This window comes from Salvelinus namaycush, chromosome 8 (assembly GCF_016432855.1).
Source record: "Salvelinus namaycush isolate Seneca chromosome 8, SaNama_1.0, whole genome shotgun sequence".
In the NCBI taxonomy this organism is placed as follows: Eukaryota; Metazoa; Chordata; class Actinopteri; order Salmoniformes; family Salmonidae; genus Salvelinus; species Salvelinus namaycush.
This window is the reverse complement of record NC_052314.1, coordinates 4,338,621-4,366,513: the sequence shown is the minus strand read 5'-3', so window position 1 is coordinate 4,366,513 and position 27,893 is coordinate 4,338,621. Positions and strand designations below refer to the sequence as shown.

The 27,893-nt window shown below is 42.8% G+C and overlaps 1 protein-coding gene across 1 annotated transcript; it reads left to right on the top strand.

The window, feature by feature from the left end:
• The first annotated feature begins 10,094 nt into the window (after positions 1 to 10,094).
• Positions 10,095 to 27,757, top strand: gtf2h1 (general transcription factor IIH, polypeptide 1). Its single transcript, XM_038999158.1, has 15 exons — positions 10,095 to 10,240; positions 12,255 to 12,410; positions 14,570 to 14,762; positions 15,151 to 15,313; positions 15,593 to 15,686; positions 16,661 to 16,810; positions 17,098 to 17,177; positions 18,554 to 18,690; positions 18,786 to 18,873; positions 20,368 to 20,456; positions 22,597 to 22,714; positions 22,903 to 22,993; positions 23,121 to 23,236; positions 25,816 to 25,908; positions 26,730 to 27,757. The coding sequence occupies exons 2-15, from the start codon at positions 12,257 to 12,259 to the stop codon at positions 26,814 to 26,816; spliced, it is 1,653 nt and encodes a 550-aa protein (XP_038855086.1). The 5' UTR covers positions 10,095 to 10,240; positions 12,255 to 12,256; the 3' UTR covers positions 26,817 to 27,757.
• The last annotated feature ends 136 nt before the right edge of the window (positions 27,758 to 27,893 follow it).

The window sequence follows — 27,893 nt, the reverse complement described above, 5'->3', positions numbered from 1 at the left end:
CTAGCTAGCTAGTGGACTGCTGTGGCCAGCTAAACAGCTACCTAGCTAGCTAGTGGACTGCTGTGGCTAGCTAAACAGCTACCTAGCTAGCTAGTTGACTGCTGTGGCTAGCTAAACAGCTACCTAGCTAGCTAGTTGACTGTTGTGGCTAGCAAAAACCAACTTGTTTTGAAAGTTGGATAATCTTGTCCTTTGAGGCTTTAAAAGTGTTCTTACACTATGATTCTGAACATTCAAAACAACTAGGAAATGTCCATGGCAGGCAATATTGTCACCTTAGCTTGCTACATAACTTCTGAGTGATAGGAAGCATGAGCGCCACCACCAATCAGCCTACACCACTGCTCACACATTACTAAGACAACTAGCATAGCCATGTCAGCAAATGACTGCTGTCTGAATACACACATGAAGGTGATTTGGTCACTTGTAACTGTTTAGACAGTCAGTATTCCAAAACAAATGTGAAAAACAAAACTGATCTGAGCATTAAATCCTGCAGTGTAAACAAGGCTTTAGCTCTTAGGTGGATGGCAGTTAGAGAGTCATCGCTGACATTATAATACAGAAATATATATTTGTTGTTTCATGTTTTATCATACAGTACTAAAGTAGTACTATATTTACAAGAGGTTAGGATTAACCCTGCAATCAAAAATTAACATCACGATATGGTCACCTAAAGGATGGTGTCATGGTCCAAGGACAATTTTAGCACTTTCTATCATGGTCCCCTGGATGGTTTTGTCTAGTTCCCGGTTTGTTTCCGGGGCCGTCACCTGATGGTTCCAAAGAAACACACCACCCGTTGTTACTATTTTCTACTATGAAATAACATATGGAATCATGTAGTTAAACAAATCAAAATATATTTTAGATTTGAGAGTCTTCGAAGTAGCCACCGTTTGTATTGATGACATCTTGGCATTCTCTTGGCATTCTCTCAACCCGCTTCATGAGGTAGTCACCTGGAATGCATTTCAATTAACAGGTGTGCCATGTTAAAAGTACATTTTTGGAATTTCTTTCCTTCTTAATGCGTTTGAGCCAATCAGTTGTGTTTTGACAAGGTAGGGGTGGTATACAGAAGATAGCCCTATTTGGTAAAAGACTAAGTCCATATTATGTCAAGAACAGCTCAAATAAGCAAAGAGAAATGACAGTCCATCATTTCTTTAAGACATGAAGGTCACTTCGGAAAATTTCAAGAACTTTGTGCAGTCGCAAAAACCATCAAGCGCTATGATGAAACTGGCTCTCATGAGGACCGGCACAGGAAAGGAAGACCCAGAGTTCCCTCTGCTACAGAGGATACGTTTATTAGAGTTACCAGCCTCAGAAATTGCAGCCCAAATAAATTCTTCACAGAGTTCAAGTAACAGACACATCTCCACATCAACTGTTCAGAGGAGACTGCGTGAATCAGGCCTTCGTCGTCGAATTGCTGCAAAGAAATCACTACTAAAGGACACCAATAAAAAAAGAGACTTGCTTGGGCCAAGAAACACGATCAATGGGTATTAGACCGATGGAAATCTGTCCTTTGGTCTGATGAGTCCAAATTTGAGATTTTTGGTTCCAACCTCCGTGTCTTTGTGAGACGCAGAGTAGGTGAACGGATGATCTCCGCAAGTGTGGTTCCCACCGTGACGCATGGAGGAGGAGTTATGATGGCGTGGGGATGCTTTGCTGGTGACACTGTCAGTGATTTATTTAGAATTCAAGACACACTTAAGCAGCATGGCTTCCACAGCATTCTGCAGCGATTCGCCATCCCATCTGGTTGGTGCTTAGCGGAACTATCATTTGTTTTTCAACAGGACAATGACCCAACACATCTCCAGGCTGTGTAAGGGCTATTTGACCAAGAAGGAGAGTGATGGAGTGCTGCATCAGATGACCTGGCCCCCACAATCACCCGACCTCAACCCAATTGAGATGGTTTGGGATGAGTTGGACCGCAGCGTGAAGGAAAAGCAGCCAACAAGTGTTGGAAAAGCATTCCAGGTGAAGCTGGTTAAGAGAATGCCAAGAGTGTGCAAAGCTCTCATCAAGGCAAAGGGTGGCTACTGTCATAACTCTCCTGTGACGATCTGAAGGATCAGGTTACAGTGGGTCCGACCTACAGCGTGCTCTCTCTCGTAGAGGGGGAACGTCGTGACGATCTGAAGGATCAGGTTACAGTGGGTCCGACCTACAGCGTGTTCTCTCTCGTAGAGGGGGAGAGCGGGAAGTCGGCTGTTTTATGGCGGTCGTAAAATACGCTGCCTCTATGCTCTGTAGTGTTTGAGATTGGAATGTAAACCGTGGAACACAGAGAGACACTGGGGCATCAAAAGTTTAAATAATTAAACAATATTTATATTTTTGAGAATGTGGGAGTGGTCCGTGGACACTTAAGGGACAGTCGTGTTGAGTGTGTTTCATTTCGTGATGGACAGGAAACACACATTACTGTGTCTCTGGTTGTGTACACTTTATCAATTATGGGGTTTACATCTAAATGCTGTGAAAAGTACAGTGGGGCAAAAAAGTATTTAGTCAGCCACCAATTGTTTAAGTTCTCCCACTTAAAAAGATGAGAGAGGCCTGTAATTTTCATCATAGGTACACTTCAACTATGACAGACAAAATGAGAAAAAAAAATCCAGAAAATCACATTGTAGGATTTCTTATGAATTTATTTGCAAATTATGGTGGAAAATAAGTATTTGGTCAATAACAAAAGTTTATCTCAATACTTTGTTATATACCCTTTGTTGGCAATGACAGAGGTCAAACGTTTTCTGTAAGTCTTAACAAGGTTTTCACACATTGTTGCTGGTATTTTGGCCCATTCCTCCATGCAGATCTCCTCTAGAGCAGTGATGTTTTGGGGCTGTTGCTGGGCAACACGGACTTTCAACTCCCTCCAAAGATTTTCTATGGGGTTGAGATCTGGAGACTGGCTAGGCCACTCCAGGACCTTGAAATGCTTCTTACGAAGCCACTCCTTCGTTGCCCGGGCGGTGTGTTTGGGATCATTGTCATGCTGAAAGACCCAGCCACGTTTCATCTTCAATGCCCTTGCTGATGGTAGGCTTTGTTACTTTGGTCCCAGCTCTCTGCAGGTCATTCACTAGGTCCCCCCGTGTGGTTCTGGGATTTTTGCTCACCGTTCTTGTGATCATTTTGACCCCACGGGGTGAGATCTTGCGTCCCAGATCGAGGGAGATTATCAGTGGTCTTGTATGTCTTCCATTTCCTAATAATTGCTCCCACAGTTGATTTCTTCAAACCAAGCTGCTTACCTATTGCAGATTTAGTCTTCCCAGCCTGGTGCAGGTCTACAATTTTGTTTCTGGTGTCCTTTGACAGCTCTTTGGTCTTGGCCATAGTGGAGTTTGGAGTGTGACTGTTTGAGGTTGTGGACAGGTGTCTTTTATACTGATAACAAGTTCAAACAGGTGCCATTAATACAGGTAACGAGTGGAGGACAGAGGAGCCTCTTAAAGAAGAAGTTACAGGTCTGTGAGAGCCAGAAATCTTGCTTGTTTGTAGGTGACCAAATACTTATTTCCCACCATAATTTGCAAATAAATTCATTAAAAATCCTACAATGTGATTTTCTGAGAAAAAAAAATCTCATTTTGTCTGTCATAGTTGAAGTGTACCTATGATGAAAATTACAGGCCTCTCTCATCTTTTTAAGTGGGAGAACTTGCACAATTGGTGGCTGACTAAATACTTTTTTGCCCCACTGTATATGATTAAATATGAAACTAGTTGTGAAAAGATTAAATGTGGTGTTAGCCTTCTAAATGAGAGTATGGATTTTCATATGAAGTTTAACTGGTCAGTGGCCATGCCCCCGTGAGCCCAGCCATTACAGCAGGCATCATGGAACACCCCCTTCTTCTACTAAGTATAAAACCTCTTCTGACAAAATGTACATTAGATCAGAAAACATGAAACGTAGCTACACGTTGAAATGGTTGGCAACTCTACAAGAGTCAAAAACGCAGGGACAAGGTACCCACGTTGAAATGGTGAAGAAATCTACAAACTAAAGAACAATTATTCAGACTGCAGCTGTTTAAATACTTTAGTCTGGTAAATACATCCGATACTAAGAACATTCCCAAATGGTACTCTGAAGTGTATCAATTCTAACAACCTACGACTTTGATCTCTGGTGGACAAACCAGAGGCTCCCTGTCAACTGACTATCCAGCAGACGGACCGGCGATTGCAGAGAGGGACAGCCAAAACAGACACTCGGAAATATGTAAACTGCAATTTATTTTCGAATGAGCGGTTGTTCATGTTCAAAGTATTAGCAATTTCCATGAGTTATCAGCTATGAGTTTCCTGATCTTGAGCGGTCCCCACCCCTTTCCTTTGTCTACCAAGCCGTCATATCGGTTTCGTATGCTAGGGACTTTTTCTTTGTATCATGTAGTAACCAATGTGTGACTATTTGTGTGTGTGTTTATGCAATTCTGTGATTAAGTTAGTTAGTAAATAAATAATTAAACCAATTTGTATATCGCTGATTCATGATTCTATGCTAGGGTTCGTGCAGATATCCAAGGGTTTGCGACGTTCAGTAATGAGACTGATGAGGTAAAATTCATTAATAAGTGACTGTTTTTATAAGATATGAAAATATAGTTATATTCAGGAAATTGAAACTCTATAAACAACATGTTCCCGTGGTGCCCTGACTTCCTAGTTAATTAAAGTTCCATGATTAGTTTAATAGCGTAATTAAATTACACAGAATTGATTTGATAATATACAGTTTTCACATAGTCAACGACACTACTTTGAAGAATCTCAAATCTCAAATATTTTTTGTTTTGTTTAACCTGTCTGGCTCTGGCGTTCCGCTAGCGGAACTCCTCCCACATTCCACTGAAAAGGCAGAGCGCGAAATTCAAAAGATATTTTTTAGAAATATTTAACTTTCACACATTAACAAGTCCAATACAGCAAATGAAAGATACACATCTTGTGAATCCAGTCAACATGTCCGATTTTTTAAATGTTTTACAGCGAAAACACCACATATATTTATGTTAGCTCACCACCAAATACAAAAAAGGACAGACATTTTTCACAGCACAGGTAGCATGCACAAAGCCAACCTAACTAACCAAGAACCAACCAAACTAACCAAGAAACAACTTCATCAGATGACAGTCTTATAACATGTTATACAATAAATCTATGTTTTGTTCGAAAAATGTGCATATTTGAGGTATAAATCAGTTTTACATTGCAGCTACCATCACAGCTACCGTCAGAAATAGAACCGAAGCAGCCAGAGTAATTACAGACACCAACGTCAAATACCTAAATACTCATCATAAAACATTTCTGAAAAATTGATGGTGTACAGCAAATTAAAGACAAACATCTTGTGAATCCAGCCAATATTTCCGATTTTTTAAGTGTTTTACAGCGAAAACACAATATAGCATTATATTAGCTTACTACAATAGCCTACCACACTACCGCATTCATTCATCAAGGCACGTTAGCGATAGCAATAGGCACGTTAGCGATAGGGAATAAACCAGCAAAATATATTAATTTTCACTAACCTTCATAAACCTTCATCAGATGACAGTCCTATAACATCAGGTTATACATACACTTATGTTTTGTTCGAAAATGTGCATATTTAGAGCTGAAATCAGTGGTTATACATTGTGCTAACGTAGCATCTTTTTCCCAGAATGTGCGGATATTTTTATGACACTCCAACTATTCTGACCAAATAACTATTCAGAAACGTTACTAGAAAATACATGTTGTATAGGAAATGATAGATACACTAGTTCTTAATGCAATCGCCGTGTTAGAATTCTAAAAATAACTTCATTACGACATCCAGCTTAGGTATAGCGAGAGAGTGCCCAAACTCTGGGCACAAACGACTATTTCACATGTTCGACAGATATATGAAATAGCATCATAAAATGGGTCCTACTTTTGATGATCTTTCATCAGAATGTTGTACAAGGGGTCCTTTGTCGGGAACAATCGTTGTTTGGATTTAGAATGGCCTCTTCTCCAGTCAATTAGCACGGAAAGCTAGCAAAGTGGCGCTAAGCTCTCCTTCCTGAACAAAGGCACACAACGCAACACGCCTAACGTCCCGAATAAATTTCAATAATATAATAAAACTATATTGAAAAAACATACTTTACGATTATATTGTCACATTTATCAAATAAAATCAAAGCCGGAGATATTAGTCGTCCATAACGACAGCTTATCAGAAGGCAAATCCAGGTCCCTTCTCGCGCTCTCCAGAAAACAGGAAACTGGTGACACGTCATGCCAAGAGCTATTATTCAACCCCAGATCAAGTTACACACTCAATTTCTTCTCTCACTGCTTGTCGACATCTAGTGGAAGACGTATGAAGTGCATGTATTCTAATAAATATTAAGGACATTAATAGGCAGGCCCTAGAACAGTGCATCGATTTCAGATTTTCCACTTCCTATCAGGAAGTTTGCTGCAAAAGGAGTTCTGTTTTACTCACAGATATAATTCAAACGGTTTTAGAAACTAGAGAGTGTTTTCTATCCAATAGTAATAATAATATGCATATTGTACGAGCAAGAATTGAGTACGAGGCCGTTTAAATTGGGCACAATTTTCCCCCAAAGTGAAAACAGCGCCCTCTGTCCTCAACAGGTTAACACTTTTTTGGTTACTACATGATTCCATATATGTGTTATTTCATAGTTCTGATGTCTTCACTATTATTGTACTATGTAGAAAATAGTAAAAAAATAAAGAGAAACCCTTGAATGAGTAGGTGTGTCCAAACTTTTGACTGGTACTGTACATGATTACATTGTGAATGTCCTCAACCGCAAGGCTCTCCAGAGGGTGGTGTTGTCTGCACAACGCATAACCGGGGGGAAAACTACCTGCCCTCCATGACACCACCCAATGTCACAGCACCCGATGTCACAGGAAGGCCAAAAAGATCATCAAGGACATCAACCACCCGAGCCACTGCCTGTTCACCCCGCTATCATCCAGAAGGCGAGGTCAGTACAAGTGCATCAAAGCTGGGACCGAGAAACAAAAAAACAGCTTCTATCTCAAGGCCATCGGACTGCTAAAGAGCCATCACTAGCTCAGAGAGGCTGCTGCCTACACTGAGACCCAATCACTGGCCACTTTAATAAATGGATCACTAGTCACTTTAAACAATGCCACTCTAAATAATAGGTTTACATATCTTACATTACTCATATCACATGAATATACTGTATCTTATACCATCTATTGAACTTTGCCTATGCCGCTCGGCCATCGCTCATCTATATACTTATATGCACATATTCTCATTCACCCCTTTAGATTTGTGTGTATTAGGTAGTTGTTGGGGAATTGTTAGATTACTTGTTAGATATTACTGCACTTTCGGAACTAGAAACACAAGCATTTCGCTACACCCGCAGTAACATCTGCTAACCATGTGTATGTGACCAATAACATTTGATTTTATTTGATACACACATAAACACACCCACACACCCGACACATACACACACACAAACAAACACACACACACACCACTCACACACACCACATTTACCTAACTGAATAGGCCTATAAGTAAGCCTTGACGTAGCCAGAATGAGACATAGAACACTAGTCTTTCTCCTGTTTCTGTAGTGTGAGTCAGCTTGATGTACAGTACACCCCCTAGACAGGACACTAGTCTATCTCCTGTTTCTGTAGTGTGAGTCAGCTTGATGTACCAATACACCCCCTAGACAGGACACTAGTCTTTCTCCTGTTTCTGTAGTGTTTCTGTAATGTTCCACTTTAGGGCTTACAGAATGTGGTTGTTTTAAATTAATTTGTATAAGACTGGAATTGGATTGAAGGGTGAGAACTCAATGGCAGTTACATTTTTGAAATTGACCAAAAACCTTGTTCCCACCTGGAAAGAGCTGTCTGGTAGACAAGATTAAATTGACCCCAACTCTGTTTGTGTGTCTCCCGGATGCTAGGTACTCTGCATAGAAAAACACCTTGATGTCAGGAGATGTCTACCAGTAACAGGAAGGTGGAGATGGAAGGTACCAGATTTACGTTGACAAGTTTGGCTGCCATCACACTGAGTGTGACAAGCAGAACCCCTTAGGCTAGGCCTAGAAGAATGTTGTTGAATTAACAATCTTTTGAAATGGCTGTATCAACTATCTTATTTACATTAAAGGGGATTCAAACAATAACAAATAGTTTTTTTGTTTCATTTGTTTTTGTTCATTTAAAAAAAAGAATGCCGCTTTAACTGCATGAAATATTTAACTAGGCAAGTCAGTTAAGAACAAATTCTTATTTACAATGATGTCATACCGGGGAACAGTGGGTTAACTGCCTTGTTCAGGGGAAGAACAACAGATTTTTACCTTGTCAGCTCAGGGATTCAACCCTGCAACCTTTCGGTTACTGGCCCAAAACTCCAACCACTATCAATCAATCAAGTTTATTTTATATAGCCCTTCGTACATCAGCTAATATCTCGAAGTGCTGTACAGAAACCCAGCCTAAAACCCCAAACAGCAAGCAATGCAGGTGAAGAAGCACGACTACCTGCCACCCCATTTATACCTGCCACCCCACTAGGCTACCTGCCACCCCATTTATACCTGCCACCCCACTAGGCTACCTGCCACCCCATTTATCTTAATTAAGGGTAACCAAGGGTCTCTCTAATTGTCTTATAGGCTACTTATAGACTACCTTCATCTCTACATTATTATAGACATGCATTTGTCTAGCTTTTCTATGCAAACATATTAAACTTAATTAAAAAGCATGAAGGCATTTTCTTTCGAGTTTTATTATTTGTTGTTTGTTGCAGGGATGTGTGACTTGTGTTGGAAATCATGGATTAAAGAACTAATTAAATTATAGCCTTATACCGAGTGGCTGCTAAAGGTCCTGATGCTTCTGTGCACGAGCATGTACTTTACAAACCGTCTCTGCTCTCTACTCCTTCAACTGTTCAGAGAACATGTTACTCTAACGAATGGTGCTTTTTTTAACAAAGTTAGATCAAAGCTGAATCAATGTCTGCAAGATCACATAGTGATAATATTGTACATTACAGAACCCAATGTAATAGCATAGTTTAACGTTACTGTAAGAAGAAAAGAAACACATAAAAGATGTTAGGGTGATTGTGCAAATGGTTGCATTTTTCTCTCTTGTGGGGAAAACTAAATAGCGCGCACCACTAGGTAAAATATATTCAGATGACGTTTCAACAGTAATTTTTCTAGGAATTATCATTCATGATTGAGAGTGAGAAATGTGAGTTACAAACATAACGTAGATGTAAAGAAAGTCACACGTGCGCAGAACACGATTAGGATCTTCAGTTCTGCAGAAATGGGATCCAAGGGGGCGGGACGCGGCCGGCAAAATTATATAACTGCGTCTATTAAAGGGGCAATCCCGCAGTTCAAACAATAACAAATGGATCCACTTTTTGGAGAAAAAAATGGAGGGATGGGGCTGGAGAAATTAAACCACTCTCAAATGCATATACAAAGCTATAGATGCAAGGACTGACCATCCATGACTATACAGTGTTAGTTTACAAACAATGGAATAAGTTATATTTTTCAAGAATCAATGCGTATATCATCCATTTAAAAATCCGAAAATGTATGTAGCAATCGCAGATTACTCACTGAAATCTGCAACATTGATTACCCATTCCAATACATTGATGTCAAAAATTGCACAAGACAAAATTAGGCTACACAATATTTATGCACTCACCAACTATTTTTGATGAGCTGTTTCTATGCGGATGTTATTGAATGTAACCAACTGGCTACCTACCGGTCATTTCCAGAGATCCTCTCACTGACAGTAATCAAATAAATCTATATTTTGTTTTACCAATTATATTTTCATGAATGTGTCTCTCATTTCAATATGTAGCTAATATTCACCTAAATATATTGAAACTATAGATGGCATTTTTAGCCGAACATATTTTTAGACTTCGCTTGTTGTTCCACCGGAGGAATTTGAATGTTGCACAACTTGGCAGCCGTATCGATGGAGGAGCACGAAGTACAAGTGGGCACAGTTTTATCATAAATATCGCGTTTAAATAACAATTGCACGTAAATAAATTGTATGCTTCACATCGGCACAACACGAAAACAATATATCAACTGCAACAGCGTTGGAGTTTGAGGTAATTATGATTGTTTTAGCTAACGTTACATGGAATTTTCTTGACAAGTCTGTCTCCGCGGCTGAGTTAGCCAGCTCGCTACCTAGATCGTTAGCATTAGCAAGCTCAACAATCGATACTCTGTCCTGTTTTGGTGTGCTGAAATGTACATATGCTAAGCATTTTTAACTAACAGCTGGTTGTTAGTTGGGTGTATTTGCAACATAGTGTAGGGTGTCCAATTTAAAAACGCATATTTTGACCAATGGGTCAAATATGTTTATTGTGTAGATGACACTCTAAGAAAACCAACGATGCAAACATGTCTCTATCGTAATCTGTTCAACAGTTTGAGTTTTTACCTTTTTGTAAAATGACTAGAATTAGGGTGACTACATCAATGGAGGCCAGAGAAAAAAAGTGGTAAAAAAATCTGGAAAATTGCATCGCGTGGTTTGGCTGGAATCTGTGCAGTAATTACAGTAAGGCTACTGGCTTCCTGGCAGGCTCACTTTCCCGTTGAACTAGTCATATTTCTAATCGAATCCGCAGGACATAAGACTATATAGAGGTCAAATAAACAGGTAGTATTTATATATTTTAGTATACGGTTTTCATAGTAAGTCGAAATTCCTGTTTTTTTCCCGAAGATTACTCACAAAAACAATCCAGTCTCTGAAATGTAAACGGAGCACTGAACGTATAACTTTACCAAGCATTTTATATTTAATTCAGCTCGTGTCATGCTAATTTAGGTGTTTGCGACTCGCGGAAACAACTGTGAAGACGACAACCACAAAATGGAAAATCCTCAAGTTTTTACGAGAAACCTACGTCGATGTCAACAGTCACGGGTGTAACGTTACTAGGTTACGAAATCCGACTTTTTGTATAAAATGCTAATGATATCTTAGAGAAAGACCCCACTGAACGATTCATAACATTTTAATGATGATATTTGTTATAAAATACCAAGACAAAGAGAAGTGACATTTCATCACCATAGCGTGTTTTAACCCACTACATAGTCTTAGCGCAGACTTTCTAAACCCAGAGGCGCAACATCGCGAGAACCGGGAACTCTTGCAAAACAGACCAGGCCGAGTTTTGTGAAGTCAATGAGAGAAGTTCATTCTTGTTTTCTTTCTCCCATAGTTGTTAATTTTCTCAATCTAAAAAGGCACAACCTAGATTCGAGCCAATGGCTTAAGTATCAATCAATCAAATTGACGGTACAGTTGAAACCAGGGTTCATCTGTGAAGATAACACTTCTCCAGCGTACCTGTGGTCATCGAAGGTGGGCATTTACACACTGAAGTCAGTTACGATGCCAAACTATAGTCAGGTTAAGACCCTGGTGAGGACGACGAGCACGCAGATGAGCTTCTCTGAGACAGTTTGTGCAGATATTCTTCGATTGTGCACACCCACAGTTTAATAAACTGTCCGGGTGGCTGGTCAGACAATCCCGCAGGTGAAGAAGCCAGGTGTGGAGATCCTGGGCTGGCGTGGGTACACGTGGTCTGGGGTTGAGGCCTTTTGGACATACTGCCAAATTCTCTAAAATGACTTATGGTAGAGAAAAAACATTTAAATTCTCTGGCAATGGCTTAGGTGGATATCCCTGCAGTCAACATGCTAATTGCACGCTCCCTCAACTTGAGACAACTGTGGCATTGTTGTGTGACAAAACTACACATTTTAGACTGGCTTTTTATTGTCCCCAGCACAAGTTGCTCCTGTGTAATGATCATGCTGTTTAATCAGCTTCTTGATATGCTATACCTGTCAGGTGGATGGATTATCTTAGCAAAGAAGAAATGCTCACGAACAGGGATGTAAACAAATGTATGTACAACATTTTAGAGAAATACTCTTTTTGTGCATATGGAACATTTCTGGGATCTTTTATTTCAGCTCAAACGTGGGACCAACACTTTACATGTTGTGTTTTATATTTTTGTTCGGTGTGTATATATAGCTCTTTACCTTACCACTAATACGCATATTCTACCCCTCTTCTCTCCCTCGCAGCCATGACAGCGTTGTCGGAGGAGGTGCTGCTGGTGGTGAAGAAGGTCCGACAGAGGAAGCAGGATGGAACCCTATACCTGATGGCAGAGAGGATAGCCTGGGGACCAGAGGGGAAAGACCGTTTCACCGTCAGCCACCTGTATGCTGATATACGTTGTAAGTTCAGAGTACCAGGCTACCGGCAGAACAGCTCACACAACACTTTGGCTTTGGCTCAGTCTTGTGAAAGTCTATCTGTACTGCGCTGGCTACACACCCAACATGGTTTCTGTTTATTTAAAAAAAAAAAAAAAAAAAATCACCTTTATTTAACCAGGTAGGCTAGTTGAGAACAAGTTCTCATTTACAATTGCGACCTGGCCGAGATAAAGCAAAGCGGTGCGACAGAAACAACAACAGAGTTACACATGGAATAAACAAACATACAGTCAATAATACAGTAGAAAAAAGTCTATATACAGTGTGTGCAAATGAAGTAAGATAAGGGAGGTAAGGCAATAAATAGGCCATGGTGGCGAAGTAATTACAATATACCAATTAAACACTGGAATGGTAGATGTGCAGAGGATGAATGTGCAAGTAGAGATACTGGGGTGCAAAGGAGCAAGATAATTAAATAAATACAGTATGGGGATGGGCTGTATACAGATGGGCTATGTACAGGTGCAGTGATCTGTGAGCTGCTCAGACAGCTGGTGCTTAAAGCTAGTGAGGGAGATATGATTCTCCAGCTTCAGTAATTTTTGCAGTTCATTCCAGTCAGAGGCAGCAGAGAACTGGAAGGAACGGCGGCCGAAGGAGGAATTGGCTTTGGGGGTGACAAATGAAATATACCCGCTGGAGCGCGTGCTACGGGTGGGTGCTGCTATGGTGACCAGTGAGCTAAGGCGGGCTTTACCTAGCAAAGACTTGTAGATGACCTGGAGCCAGTGGGTTTGGCAACGAGTATGAAGCGATAGTGATAGACTGCATCCAATTTGTTGAGTAGAGTGTTGGAGGCTATTTTGTAGATGACATCGCCGAAGTCGAGGATCGGTAGGATGGTCAGTTTTACGAGGGTATGTTTGGCAGCATGAGTGGAGGATGCTTTGATTTGAAATAGGAAGCTGATTCTAGATTTAATTTTGGATTGGAGATGCTTAATGTGAGTCTGGAAGGAGAGTTTACAGTCTAACCAGACACCTAGGTATTTGTAGTTGTCCACATATTCTAAGTCAGAACCGTCCAGAGTAGTGATGCTGGACGGGCAGGCAGGTGCGGGCAGCGATCGGTTGAAGAGCATGCATTTAGTTTTACTTGCATTTAAGAGCAGTTGGAGGCCACGGAAGGAGAGTTGTATGGCATTGAAGCTCGTCTGGAGGTTAGTTAAGTGTCCAAAGAAGGGCCAGAAGTATACAGAATGGTGTTGTCTGCATAGAGGTGGATCAGAGAATCACCAGCAGCAAGAGCAACATCATTGATGTATACAGAGAAGAGTCAGCCCGAGAATTGAACCCTGTGGCACCCCCATAGAGACTGCCAGAGGTCCGGACAACAGGCCCTCCGGAACCAGGCGAGGCAGTCATTTGAGATTCCAAGGCTGTTGAGTCTGTCGATAAGAATATAGTGATTGACAGAGTCGAAAGCCTTGGCCAGGTCTATGAATACAGCTGCACAGTATTGTCTCTTATCGATGGGGGTTATGATATCGTTTAGGACCTTGAGCGTGGCTGAGGTGCACCCATGACCAGCTCTGAAACCAGATTGCATAGCGGAGAAGGTATGATGGGATTTGAAATGGTCGGTAATCTGTTTGTTATCTTGGATTTCGAAGACCTTAGAAAGGCAGGGTAGGATAAATATAGGTCTGTAGCAGTTTGGGTCTAGAGTGTCTCCCACTTCGAAGAGGGGGATGATCGCGGCAGCTTTCCAATCTTTGGGAATCTCAGACGATACGAGAGGTTGAACAGGCTAGTAATAGGGATTGCAACAATTTCGGCAGATACTTTTAGAAAGAGAGGGTCCAGATTGTCTAGCCTGGCTGATTTGTAGGGGTCCAGATTTTGCAGCTCTTTCAGAACATCAGCTATCTGGATTTGGGTGAAGGAGAAATGGGGGAGGCTTGGGCGAGTTCCTGTGGGGGGTACAGTGCAGTCGATCGGGGTAGCCAGGTGGAAAGCATGGCCAGCCATGATGCTGGAAAGGACAACGTGGAAATAACATTTAAGCACAGTACTGTGATAAAGGGGTAACGAGAGGTTTCTTGTTATGAATGGATTGTTTACATGATTAGTAGTAAGACCTGAGCCTTTTTTCTTTCTCCCAACCCTGTGCAGGTCAGAAGATCAGCCCAGATGGCAAGGCCAAGATTCAGCTGCAGTTGGTCCTACACACAGGGGAGAGCACCAACCTCCACTTTTCCAACGAGAGCACTGCCCTGAAAGACCGCGATGCAGCCAAGGACCTCCTTCAGCAGCTGCTGCCCAAGTTCAAGAAGAGGGCAAACAAGGAACTGGAGGAGAAGAACAGGTGAGGAACAAATTACATGGATCCCCTTAACTTTCTCGGTCACTGTGAAGTATTCACCAGAAACCAAACGGAACCAAACAGGTAGGGACTTACCTGAATTTGTCCATTTAGAAATACTTCTGTTCTCGTTGCGCAACATTTTTGCAATGTTGTGTGACTAATGAATACACCCGAGATCTCCATAGTTTCAACATCACGGAAAGATTCCAGCACAATGCCACTTATACTTAACTAGATTGCAAAAGAAAATGCCAGCTAATATTTACTTTTGCTTCCTCTTAGAACAGTGTGATCATGATTTCTGACTAGAAATATCTTATTGACTGTATGTGTGCTAAGTGAATAACCAACCGAAAGGCTGTTTGTAATGTATTGTTTTTGTCTCTAGAATGTTACAGGAAGATCCGGTGTTGTTCCAGCTGTACAAGGATCTGGTGGTGTGTCAGGTGATCAGCGCTGAGGAGTTCTGGGCCAATCGGCTGAGCATAAACAACGTGGATCACTCCCTCTCCAACAACAAGCAGGAAGTTGGCATCTCGGCAGCCTTCCTGGTGAGCTCAGCGATAATGATGGCTGTGTCCCAAATGGCACCCTATTCCCTCCATGGGTTTATCCCATAGTAGTGCACTATAAAGGGAATGGGGTGCCATTTTGGACAAAGCTTTCCCATTGTCAAACTGTCCCAGTGTCCTGTATCTGTCTGTCTTGCACATGGTGACACCAATCCAATGCTTTCAAATGTGTAGGGACTACTACAAAATTCTGGAGAAACACTGATTTTTTTAGGAAACGGGGATTGTGGATGGATAAAGTCCTTTTTGTTATTTCAGGCGGACATCCGGCCCCAGACAGATGGCTGCAACGGCCTTAGATACAACCTTACCTCTGACATCATCGAGTCAATCTTCAGAACGTACCCTGCAGGTAAGACACCTCGGGTTCTCTGTCATGGAAACCAATGGGAAGAGTTGAAAACGATGTTGTCACTACACCTACTTGGTGGTCGACCCGTAATGATTGGTCGTGCGTGCTAGATGGGACTTTGGGCCCTGTTGGAATACCTTTCCAATAAATGCTTTAATCCAAAGCAACTTAGTCATGCATGCGTCTGCTAAATGGCATATAATTATATTTATATTATATACACTGAGTGTACAAAACATTAGAATATTCCTAATATTGAGTTGCACCCCATTTTGCACTCAGAACAGCCTCAATTCGTCTGGCCATGGACTCTACAAGGTGTCAAATGTTCCACAGGGATGCTGACCCATGTTGACTCCAATGCTTCCCACAGTTGTGTCAAGTTGGCTGGATGTCCTTTGGATTGTTGACCATTCTTGGTACATACGGGAAACTGTTGAGCGACAACTCAGCAGCATTGCAGTTCTTGACTCACTCAAACCGGTGCACCTGGCACCTATTACCATAACCCGTTAAAAGACACTGAAATATTTTGTCTTGTCCATTCACCCACTGAATGGCACACATACACAATCCATGTCTCAATTGTCTCAAGCCTTATAAATCCTTCTTTAACCTGTCTCCTACCCTTCATCTACACTGATTGAAGTGGATTTAACAAGTGACATCAATAAGGGATCATAGCTTTCCCCTGGATTCACCTGGTCAGTCTGTCATGGAAAAAAGCAGATGTTACTGATGTTTTATGCACTCTGTGTATGTAACCTTCGAATGCAGCCTTCTTCACTTGGTTATCCCTGATCAGTAAATGATTGGATAAGGGAAGGTATCCAACCAGATCAGTGATTACATAAAATAAGGAGGAAGGATGTTTGTTTTTTAATGTATTCAAACGGGGCCATGTTGTTGTCTTTTGCCTCACACCAGTGTCCTATATTGTCCTGTCGTTGACAAACTTAACGTTTCCTTCCCAGTGAAACAGAAGTACGGTGAGAACGTTCCTCATGACATGACAGAGAAGGAGTTCTGGACGCGGTTCTTCCAGTCCCACTACTTCCACCGAGACCGCATCAACACGGGCCTGCAGGACATCTTCTCCGAGTGTGCAAAGCAGGACGAGAAGGGTACAAACACTTCTCACTTGGAGGAGAGCACTCAATGGGCTTATAGTCTTCTGGTTCAGAAAATAATCGTATTTTTTGTTCATAGAGATAAGGGAATGTCTACTCACTCCCTGGATTTGACTTTTTTTGTTCTTTTTTTTGTCCAGCTCCTTTTATTATATTAGTTGTGTGTGTGTGTAAAGCCTCTACCATCTACACCTAAAGCATATTGCAAGAGAGTGATACCAATATAATGATGCTGTAATGATTAGTATCAGTTTAATGCTGTGCCTTTCCATATTCTGCAGGCCTGAAGTCCATGGTGTTCCAAGGAGTGAAGAACCCAATGGTGGACCTGTTGTCACTGGAGGACAAGTCGTTAGACGAGGTGATGATAGGTTGTTGGGCACTTTACACCATTAGGAACCAAAAATGATCTACCTGAATTTACCTCTTTATTTAAAATTAAAAAAACAATTGCAACGGTTTTTGCAAATGAATACATCCCTACAGTTTACAATCCAGTGTTTCTACAAGCAGATTAGTCTCCTCAACTTGCTCAATTTCCACATTATTTATTACAAGATTTAGTTAATGATTTGTCCCAAATACAAAGCTTTTAGTTTTTGAAATATTTGGGACTACCCTTTTTCTTGGCACCCACTCTGAAACTGACTGCAGCTCTTTGTTAATTGTTACAGTCAATTAAGTTGCTGTGGTAGCTGACGTGTATAGTGTTGAGTCACCGGCATACATAAACACACAGGCTTTACTCAGAGCCAGTGGCAGGCCGGTCATTAGGGAAGATTTTAAAAAGTACGGGGCCTAGACAGCTGCCCTGTGGAATGCCTGACTCTACCTGGATTTTGCAGGAGAGGCTTCCATTAAAGGACACCCTCTGTGTTCTGTTAGAAAGGTAACACTGGTTCATTCTTTTTGTGCCGTTTTCACAACCCAGTTTATAATCTTGGGACGCCACAAAATCCAGGTGGTATTTTGTTGAATGTCGGAGAGGTTGTGAGCATTCATTCACCTTCTAATGCTGCCTGCCAGCTCACCCGACAATTCTTAACCTTTACCCTCCAATTCTTAACCTTTGGGCCTCCCGAGAGGTGCAGTGGTCTAAGTAGCTGTGCCACTAGAGATCATGGTTCGAGTCCAGGCTCTGTCGCGACCGGGAGACCCATGGGGCGGCGCACAATTGGCCCAGCGTCCTCCGGGTTAGGGGAGGGTTTGGCCGGCAGGGATGTCCTTGTCCCATCGCTCTCTAGCAACTCCTGTGGCGGGCCGGGCGCAATGCACGCTGACACGGTCGCCAGGTGTACAGTGTTTCTTCAGACACATTGGTGTGGTTGGGTTCCGGGATAAGCGGGCGTTGTCAAGAAGCGGTGTGGTTGGATTGTGTTTCAGAGGACGCACGCCTCTTGACCTTCGCCTCTCCCGAGTCTCATCGCTGCAACTCCCGTACAGACAAGACTGTAACTACCAATTGGAAACCCCGAAAATGGGGAGAAAAAGGGGCAAAAAAAAAAATCCCTTACCCATAAGGTGGGAAACAGTTGGTCCTCTGTTGGGAGAGCAAAGGGTTGTGGGTTTGATTCCCGCTGGGGCCACCATATGTAAAATGTATGCACATATGACCAGGTGTCTTTGGATAAAGGCTTCTGCTAATGGTTTATTATATTATTCAGTATGTCCTCTCTCCAGGGTTATGGGACTAACTCCACCTTCTACGTCCAACACTAATCACTGTCCTCTCTCCAGGGTTATGGGACTAACTCCACAGGGCCTTCTACGTCCAACACTAACAAGACAGTGAAGGAGAACAGTAACTCTGCCATAATCAAGAGGTTCAACCACCACAGTACCATGGTGCTGGCAGCAGGCTCCGGAAAGAAAGCGTGAGTTGACGATTGAGTACATTCTCAAAAGTGATCATCTCTGCGTTTTCACTGCAGACCCATGTGCTAACCTAGCGGTCTGTCTGTCTTCATAGGGATGCTCCTAACGGTCAGGCCTGTGAGACTAGCAGTACAGATGGAAACTCTAGGGATTCAGACTTCTTCCAACCACCCATTAAGAAGGTACGATAATATCTCTGTTATTGTGAAGGCAAATCATACTAGATAAAGGCTTGTTTAAGCGCTGGGCTTTTATAAATATACTGAACAAAAATATAAATGCAACATGCAACAATTTTTCTAAGATTTTACTGAGTTACAGTTATATATAAGGAAATCAGTCAATTGAAATAAATTCATTAGGCCCTAATCTATTGATTTCACTTGACTGGGAATACAGATACCTTATTTATTTTTTAAGTAGGGGCGTGGATCAGAACCACCATTTGCCTCATGCAGAGCATCATATCTCCTTCGTATAGATTGATCAGGCTGTTGATTGATCAGGCTGTTGATTGATCAGGCTGTTGATTGATCAGGCTGTTGATTGATCAGGCTGTTGATTGTGGCCTGTGGAATGTTGTTCTACTCTTCAATGGCTGGGCGAAGTTGATGGATATTGGTGGGAACTGGAACGTGCTGTTGTACACGTCGATCCAGAGCATCCCAAACATGCTCAATGGGTGACATGTCTCGTGAGTACGCAGGCCATGGAAGAACTGGGACATTTTCAGCTTCCAGGAATTGTGTACAGATCCTTGCGACAAGGAGCCATGCTTTATCATGCTGAAACATGAAGTGATGGTGGCAGACGAACGGCACGACAACCGGCCTCAGGATCTCGTCACGGTATCTCTATGCATTCAAATTGGAATCAATAAAATGCAATTGTGTTCGTTGTCGTTAGCTTATGCCTACCCATACCATAACTCCACTGCCACCATGGGGCACTCTGTTCACAATGTTGATATCAAAAAACTGCCCCCCCCCGCCCCCCTCCGGTTAGACGTACTGCCCAATTCTCTAAAAAAGACATTGGAGGCGGCTTATGGTAGAGAAATTAACATTAAATTCTCTGGCAACAGCTCTGGTGGATATTCCCGCAGTCAGCATGCCAATTGCACGCTCCCTCAACTTGAGACAGCTGTGGCGTTATGTGACACAACTGCACATTTTTTTAGTGGCCTTTTATTGTCCCCAGCACAAGCTGCACCTGTGTAATGATCATGTGTTTAATCTGCTTCTTCATATGCCACACCTGTCAAGTGGATTGATTATCTTAGCAAATGAGAAATGTTCTCAAACAGGGATGTAAACAAATTTGTGCACAACATTTCAGAGAAATAAGCCTTTTTGTGCATATGGCAAATTTCTGGGATCTTATTTCAGCTCATGAAACATGGGACCAATACTTTATATGTTGCGTTTATATTGTTGATCAGTATATACTGTATTTTCTAGCTGTGAAACATGGGACCAACACTTCACATGTTCTGTTTATATTTCTGTTCGGTGTACATTATGAGCATTGACACACAGTAAAACGCATTCATCACTCTGCCCATGCTGCGGCTATAGGCTCTTACCCTTTATGATGGTACAGAGAGCAATACAATGTGCTTCCTTTCCAAGAAGAGTTGGAACTTTTTTTGTTATTAAAGCTGTGGTGTATTTCAGGTGAAAATACAAGATGTCATAGAGTATGAGGACCTTCATAGGGAGAATGGGAAGAAGACAGTCGCTCTGAACCTCAAGAAGTCTGACAGGTGGGTTCTATATCACTGAGTGGGTGCTCTGCTTTCTCTCTGGTGTGGTTGTTCATGGACACCATACTTTGGAACTAGTGTGCTCTGGCTCGGCTCTCTGGCCCTCTGGCTCGGCTCTCTGGCCCTCTGGCTCGGCTCTCTGGCCCTCTGGCTCGGCTCTCTGGCCCTCTGGCTCGGCTCTCTGGCCCTCTGGCTCGGCCCTTTGGCTCGGCTCTCTGGCCCTCTGGCTCCTCTCCAGGAATGTCCAGTCGAATTGAAGTCTGTGAATTCAGGAAGTAAATTGAAATTCCAATTCAATAATTGAAAAAAATTATTCAATGATTTCTCAATAAACTGAAAAGTAGAAGCTATTTAATTCTAAAGTTCAATTTTTTTATTTTTAAATCACTGCCTTATATTCAAATTGGGCTCCCGAGTGGCGCAGCGGTCTAAGACACTGCATCTCAGTGCTAGAGCGTCACTAAAGACATCCTGGTTTAATTCCAGGATGTGTCACAACCGGCCGTGATTGGGAGTCCCGTAGGGCGGCGCACAATTGGCCCAGCGTCGTTAGGGTTTGACCGGTGTAGGCCGTCATTGTAAATAAGAATTTGTTCTTAACTGACTTGCCAACTTAAATAAAATAATAATTGACCACAACCCTGGTTCTCTCACACTTTAGTGATGGGAAGAATGGCTCTTTTTACAGGTTATTATTTTTATTAAACCTTTATTTAACTAGGCAAGTCAGTTAAGAACAAATTCTTATTTACAATGACGGCCTAGGAACAGTGGGTTAACTGCCTTGTTCGGGGGCAGAATGACAGATTTTTACCTTGTCAGCTCGGGGATTTGAACTAGCAACCTTTCGGTTACTGGCCCAACGCTCTAACCACTAGGCTACCTGCCGCCCCTGCCGTTCAGTCAAAAATAAATTGTTCGACTCATTTCGTTCATTTGAGTTAGTAATGCCTGGAGAGCATGCCGGACGCCATGATGCCATTACCGGACGCCATGGTGCCATTACCGGACGCCATGGTGCCATTACCGGACGCCATGGTGCCATTACCGGACGCCATGGTGCCATTACCGGACGCCATGGTGCCATTACCGGACGCCATGGTGCCATTACCGGACGCCATGGTGCCATTACCGGACGCCATGGTGCCATTACCGGACGCCATGGTGCCATTACCGGACGCCATGGTGCCATTACCGGACGCCATGGTGCCATTACCGGACGCCATGGTGCCATTACCGGACGCCATGGTGCCATTACCGGACGCCATGGTGCCATTACCGGAGCTGCCATTACCGGAGCTGCCATTACCGGAGCTGCCATTACCGGAGCTGCCATTACCGGAGCTGCCATTACCGGAGCTGCCATTACCGGAGCTGCCATTACCGGAGCTGCCATTACCGGAGCTGCCATTTGTGACTGGTTTTGGTTCTACAAAGCTGTGTCCATCATACCATTTGATAATCAATGAATTTCCTTCATTCTTGCACCATGCGATCAATGATCAGTTCTAATCATGTCTTTGTCTTCTCTGTGCTGCCTGCAAACATAATCTATTTCTCCTCACGCCAGTTGTTGGTTCGGGGCACGTCTCCGGAGCCTCTCGGCGCGTATTAATCCCGCTGTAGAATTCATTGCGGCCAGCAGGTCGAAAAGAACAAATAAAATGAACGAGTCAGTAAAGAGTCGTTCAAAAAGAACTGATAAAATGAATGAGTCAGTAAAGAGTCGTTCAAAAAGAACTAATAAAATGAATGAGTCAGTAAAGAGTCGTTCAAAAAGAACTAATAAAATGAATGAGTCAGTAAAAAGATTTGTTCAAAAAGAACGACTCATTCGCAACTAAAGAAAATCACTAATACTCTCATTACTTACTAGGTGTTGTCCAATCAATTTTGTAACTACTCCCTCTTCTAATCAGGGCTGATTTGGAAAAAGCTGTTCAAAAGAGGACATTGTATTATTTCTTTGTACTCGCTGACGAAGGCCATGCAGCTGAAACGCCTCTTTAAAACAAAAAACAAAAACATTTTCTATTGAACATGCCATACAATTTTTATTAATTATATGAAGAGTGCCTTGGTCCTTATTTCTTTTTGATAACTCATGGTAATGTTGTTAATTACCTCTCTGTTCTTGCAGGTACTCTCATGGTCCCGTGCCTCTCCTGCCCCAACAGTACACCACCAGTCAAGACATCGTCAACTCTGTCAACTGCATAAAGCATGAAATAGCCAGCTACAGGCCCTGCCTTACTCAGGTTAGATACCCCTCTGTTTCTCCACTAATCTCGGGAAACCCAGAACTAAAAACTTCCGTTATTGCGTCAGAGGCTCGTTTTTTTTAAGGTTCTAGGCAGGAGAGGTTTAAAGTATGTTTGTTGTTGAAATCTGTTTTTATATTTGTTCTAAAGGTCCTTTTTTAACAGTCGTAATCCTCCCTTTACAGGTGATGTCCAGCAGTACAGCCAGTTCTGCCATCGCTGCCCTCTCCCCAGGGGGCGTTCTCATGCAGGCATTAGCACAGCAAGCCATTAACCGTGAGTTTTTACTGATGCCCGTTAGTTCAGGTTTATTTACCTAATGAATAGTCCTGTCGGCCCCGGGCCAGTCAGTCATCAACACAGATGTTCTCCTATGTTATTGCTTCTGTTTCCCTGGTTACAGAGATGGTTCCCAACGACGTTCAGGAGGAGCTGAAGCATCTGTACACGGCTGCTGGGGAGCTGCTGAGACACTTCTGGTCCTGTTTTCCTGTCAACACACCTTTCCTGGAAGAGAAGGTGACTACTGCTTGAAGGGGGCAATCTGCAGTTCAAACAATAACAAAACCTGCCCCACCACTGTTTTGATAAACAGTTGAGGAATATTGCTGGAGAAATGTTAACCACTCTCAAAGCCTTTGACCATCCATCTACTGCAACCCTCAGTCTACAATCGCGTGGGTTGTCAGTACAGCGGACGACGAGTACCGCGTCGGTCTGCGGACCCCAAACCGATCCAAATGTAGCATGCATTGGTCAGAAAATAGATTCAAACATTAGGAATTTGCCGATTTTTACTAATGTTTTGTTCATAATTTATTTTTTTGTATCTTCCGAAAATGCCTAATCTTTTGTGACAACTGGTGCGTCCCCTCTCCATCGGTGTGGAACTAAGCATTTAACTGTGTTGTCATTGATCTACAAGTCATTTTGCAAGCCGATCAACTCAAGGCAATATCAGTAGCCTAATGTAAACTGTGCACAGTGCTCAACATCGCACGCTTACCAATGCGAGGTAGACAGCCTGATCTTACACATCTCCACTGCACCTTCAGCATTCAAAATGGACGAAAAAAGAAAGCCTGTTTTACTTAAGTAGAAGTAGCTAAGCTACCGGAGAGACAATTCATCTGGCTATAGGTTACCTGCTGAACGGGGCTTACAATAGATTTTATTTTATTTATTCAGGTTCACCCCATCGGCAATCGTTTAGGTATTTTTTTGCATTAAACAATCGGTGCATATGGTCATTTTTAGATGTACATTGGTAAAGTTGATCATTTTCATAAGGAGGACAGCGATCACTTTGCAAGGCGTATGACCAAAACGAAGGGAGAAAACATCAGTAAACTTCCAAACGGTTAAATCCATTCTGTTTTGAGATGGGTGGTGAAGTCAAAGATGGGTTATAAACTCAGTGGTCAGTTTATTAGGTACACTAATCTAGTACCGTGTTGGATGCCCCCCCCCCCCCCCCCCCCCGTTAGCCTCCAGAACAGCTTGAAATCTTTGGGGCGTGGAAACGTTGATCAATTGTTATCAAGGGACCTAACGTGTTCCAGGAAATCATTCCCCACACCGTTACACCACCAGCCTGTACTGTTGACACCAGGCAGGATGTGGCCTTGGACTCGTGCTGCCTTTGCAAATCCTGACTCTGCCATCAGCATGACGCAACAGGAACTGGTATTTGTCACAACAGGAACTGGTATTTGTTGGACCAGGCAATGTTTTTCCACTCATTTGTGCGGTGTTGGTGATCGCGTGTCCACTGGAGTCGCTTCTTGGTTACAGCTGGTAGGAGTGGAACCCGGTGTGGTCATCTCTGCTGTAATAGACCATCCGTGACAAGGACCGTCGAGTTGTGTGTTCCCGAGATGCCGTTCTGCACACCACTGTTGTACTGCACCTTTATTTGCCTGTTTGTGGCCCGCCTGTTAGCTTGCATGATTCCTGCCATTCTCCTTCCACCTCTCATCAACGAGCTGTTTTTCACCCACAGGACTGCCACTGACTGGATGTTTTGTTTGATTTGATTTGTTTGTCTCACCGTTCTCAGTAAACCCTAGACACTTTCGTGCGTGAAAAGCCCAGGAGGAACGGCCGTTTCTGAGATACTGGAACCGGGGATCAAACAACGCTAGGTCACTTAGGTCACACTCGTTTTGCCCATTCCAATGTTCAATCAAACAGTAACTGGATGCCTGTCTGTCTGCTTTACATAGCAAACCACGTGACTCACTGTAGGAGCAAACTATTGTTGTGTACGGGGTGGTGTACCTAATAAACTGACCCTTGAGTGTATGTATAGTCATTGGCTATGTAATAGCTAATTTATAAACTATGAATATTGATACATTTTCTAGCGTAAAAACGACAAGTTAATTAGTGGGTGATGGTGATTTCAGAACCAAAGTGGGGGGGGGGGGGGAAACAGGCTACATTGTCCCCTTCCCCTAATCTGACAGTGGTAGTTGTCTAGTCTCCTTTATGGCCCTACTCTGGTAGTGGGGTTGTAGATGCCTAGTCTCCATTATGGCTCTAATATGATAGTGGTAGATGTATAGTCTCCTTTTTGGCTCAGATCAGGTGCCTACATAGTACATACATAATTTGCACACAGTCTCACACAGTCTGCTCAGGCAGAACCAGCCCACCCACACACACACAGCTAGCTCATTTGGATCCAGCCCAGAGGCCCCGCTCATGAGCTCCAACTGCAGCAGATTTTAATGTAGAATGGAAAATGTATGTATTTATGCAACAAATGTTAGCGCATCGAATCGTATCACAATCAATTCGTTCTCTAATCAAACCGAATTGCACCAAATTGTTTAAAACTAAAACGTATCGTTCCTGTATCGGAGCCCGTGTGTCTAGATGCGTATCGTATCATCTTGAAAGAGAAAGATGCACATCCCTCGTTGTCTGTCGTTGGGGTCATGGGGTCAATCTATGAATTTGAGAGGGGTTTCAGTCTTACTACCCTATCTATCATCTCTATAGCAACAAGTGAAGGCTATTTTGCAGAAGAAAAAAAACATTTTGACTCTGCCGCCATTGACTCTTACATGTCTTTTATCCTCTGTGTGTGTCAGGTGGTAAAGATGAGGTCCAACCTGGAGAGATTCCAGATGACCAAGCTCCGCCCCTTCCAGGAGAAAGTCCAGCGTCAATACCTGAGTACTAACGTAAGGCCCCGCCCACAGACTCATTATTTACATCGGGTAGCTAATAGTGGCCCCACCTAGAGACTCATTATTTATATCGGGTAGCTAATAGTGGCCCCGCCTAGAGACTCATTATTTATATCGGGTAGCTAATAGTGGCCCCGCCTAGAGACTCATTATTTATATCGGGTAGCTAATAGTGGCCCCACCTAGAGACTCATTATTTATATCGGGTAGCTAAGTGGCCCTGCCCACAGACTCATTATTTATATCGGGTAGCTAAGTGGCCCCGCCCACAGACTCATTATTTATATCGGGTAGCTAAGTGGCCCCGCCTAGAGACTCATTATTTATATCGGGTAGCTAATAGTGGCCCCGCCTAGAGACTCATTATTTATATCGGGTAGCTAATAGTGGCCCCGCCTAGAGACTCATTATTTATATCGGGTAGCTAATAGTGGCCCCGCCTAGAGACTCATTATTTATATCGGGTAGCTAATAGTGGCAGAGTTGGTAGAGGTCCTGTCTGGATCAGTCGGTAGAGGTCCTGTCTGGATCAGTCGGTAGAGGTCCTGTCTGGATCAGTCGGTGGGGCACGGTGCTTGCAACGTCAGGATTGTGTGTTCGATTCCCACTGGGGCCACCTGTACGCATGCATGACTAAGTCGCTTTGGATAAGTGTCTGGTAAATATTATATATAATACTATAGACTAACATTTTCAAAGAGAACCTTGCATACTGTCTACAGAGGGTGTCTTTATCTGTAACACTTGTGAGAGCTCTGGTACATTTCTTCATCCCCTCAGAATATGATGCCTTTGTTTTTAAATCTCTCCTACAGCTTACTGGTCACCTTGAGGACATGTTTCAGATGGCCTACAATAAATTCCACGCCTGGCAAACACGTCGGATGATGAGGAAAACCTGAGAGGGGAGAAACGCATGGCTTTATCAGAGAGAATGGAAAGAAGAGCAAGATGACAAAGAATGAATGAACGAGTACAAGATGGATGGACAGACCTTATTCTACCTACCAGGCTGTTGTGACAGAGGAGAGACAGACGGCGTAGTCGCCCCCCGGGGGTGAGATGAAGATTCAGACGGGTGCTGCTGTTAGCCTGCTAACACCCCACAGGTCCAGCAGACACAGACTGACACACTCACTGGGTCTCAATCACAAATTACTCCTATTAGTTTCTTTGTTTCTTTGCGTTTTCCTCCGTGAATGGGATTCATGGGAAGATGTTGGGGTCATGACTCTCCGCTATAAGGTTTGAACAAACATAGGCAAACTTTTTTATTTTAAATTTGTATAAAACGACCAAACTTCAGACAGGAAGTCAAAAAAGGAACTCAGGAACTGAACAGACTATGTTAAATAACAATACATTTTTATAAGCAAAAGGACTGTGTGATGTGAAGCTTAACTTAATGTGAGATGCTCTCAGTACAGAGACTGAAAGATGGAGAGCTCAGCACAGATACCACGCCCTTTCTCCAGTCCTCCCAGGCCTTTTCCCGGGAGCTGAGAACCGGGCCCAGGGAACCTGTCTGTACAGTGGAGGCTGGCTGGCAGGCAGGCAACTGAATATAGCAATACTGTAAAGACATTTGTCTACCGTATGGCTACGTCCCATAGGGCACGCTATTCCCTAGATGGTGCACAGCATTTGACAAGGGCCCTCAGAGCCCAATTGGCCCTGGGTCAAAAGTAGTGCACTGTATAGGGAATAGGGTGCTATTTGAGATGGTGACTCTGCCCCCAATCACACTTTAAAACTGCACTGGTATGTAATGTCTGTTCTGTTTCTAGCTGCACTGAAGACAAACTGTCTGGATGTTACTCAAACATTAAAGTGAAATATAATAATGTTTTTTTTGTTTATTCTGTCTTGACTGGTTTTTAGCTTGTTTCTTTGTGTGTTTTAGTCGTTGGTGAGGCTGTTGTATATCATCCCCTAGGATGATGTTGACACTGATCTGAGGTCATTTTTGCTTTTCCCCA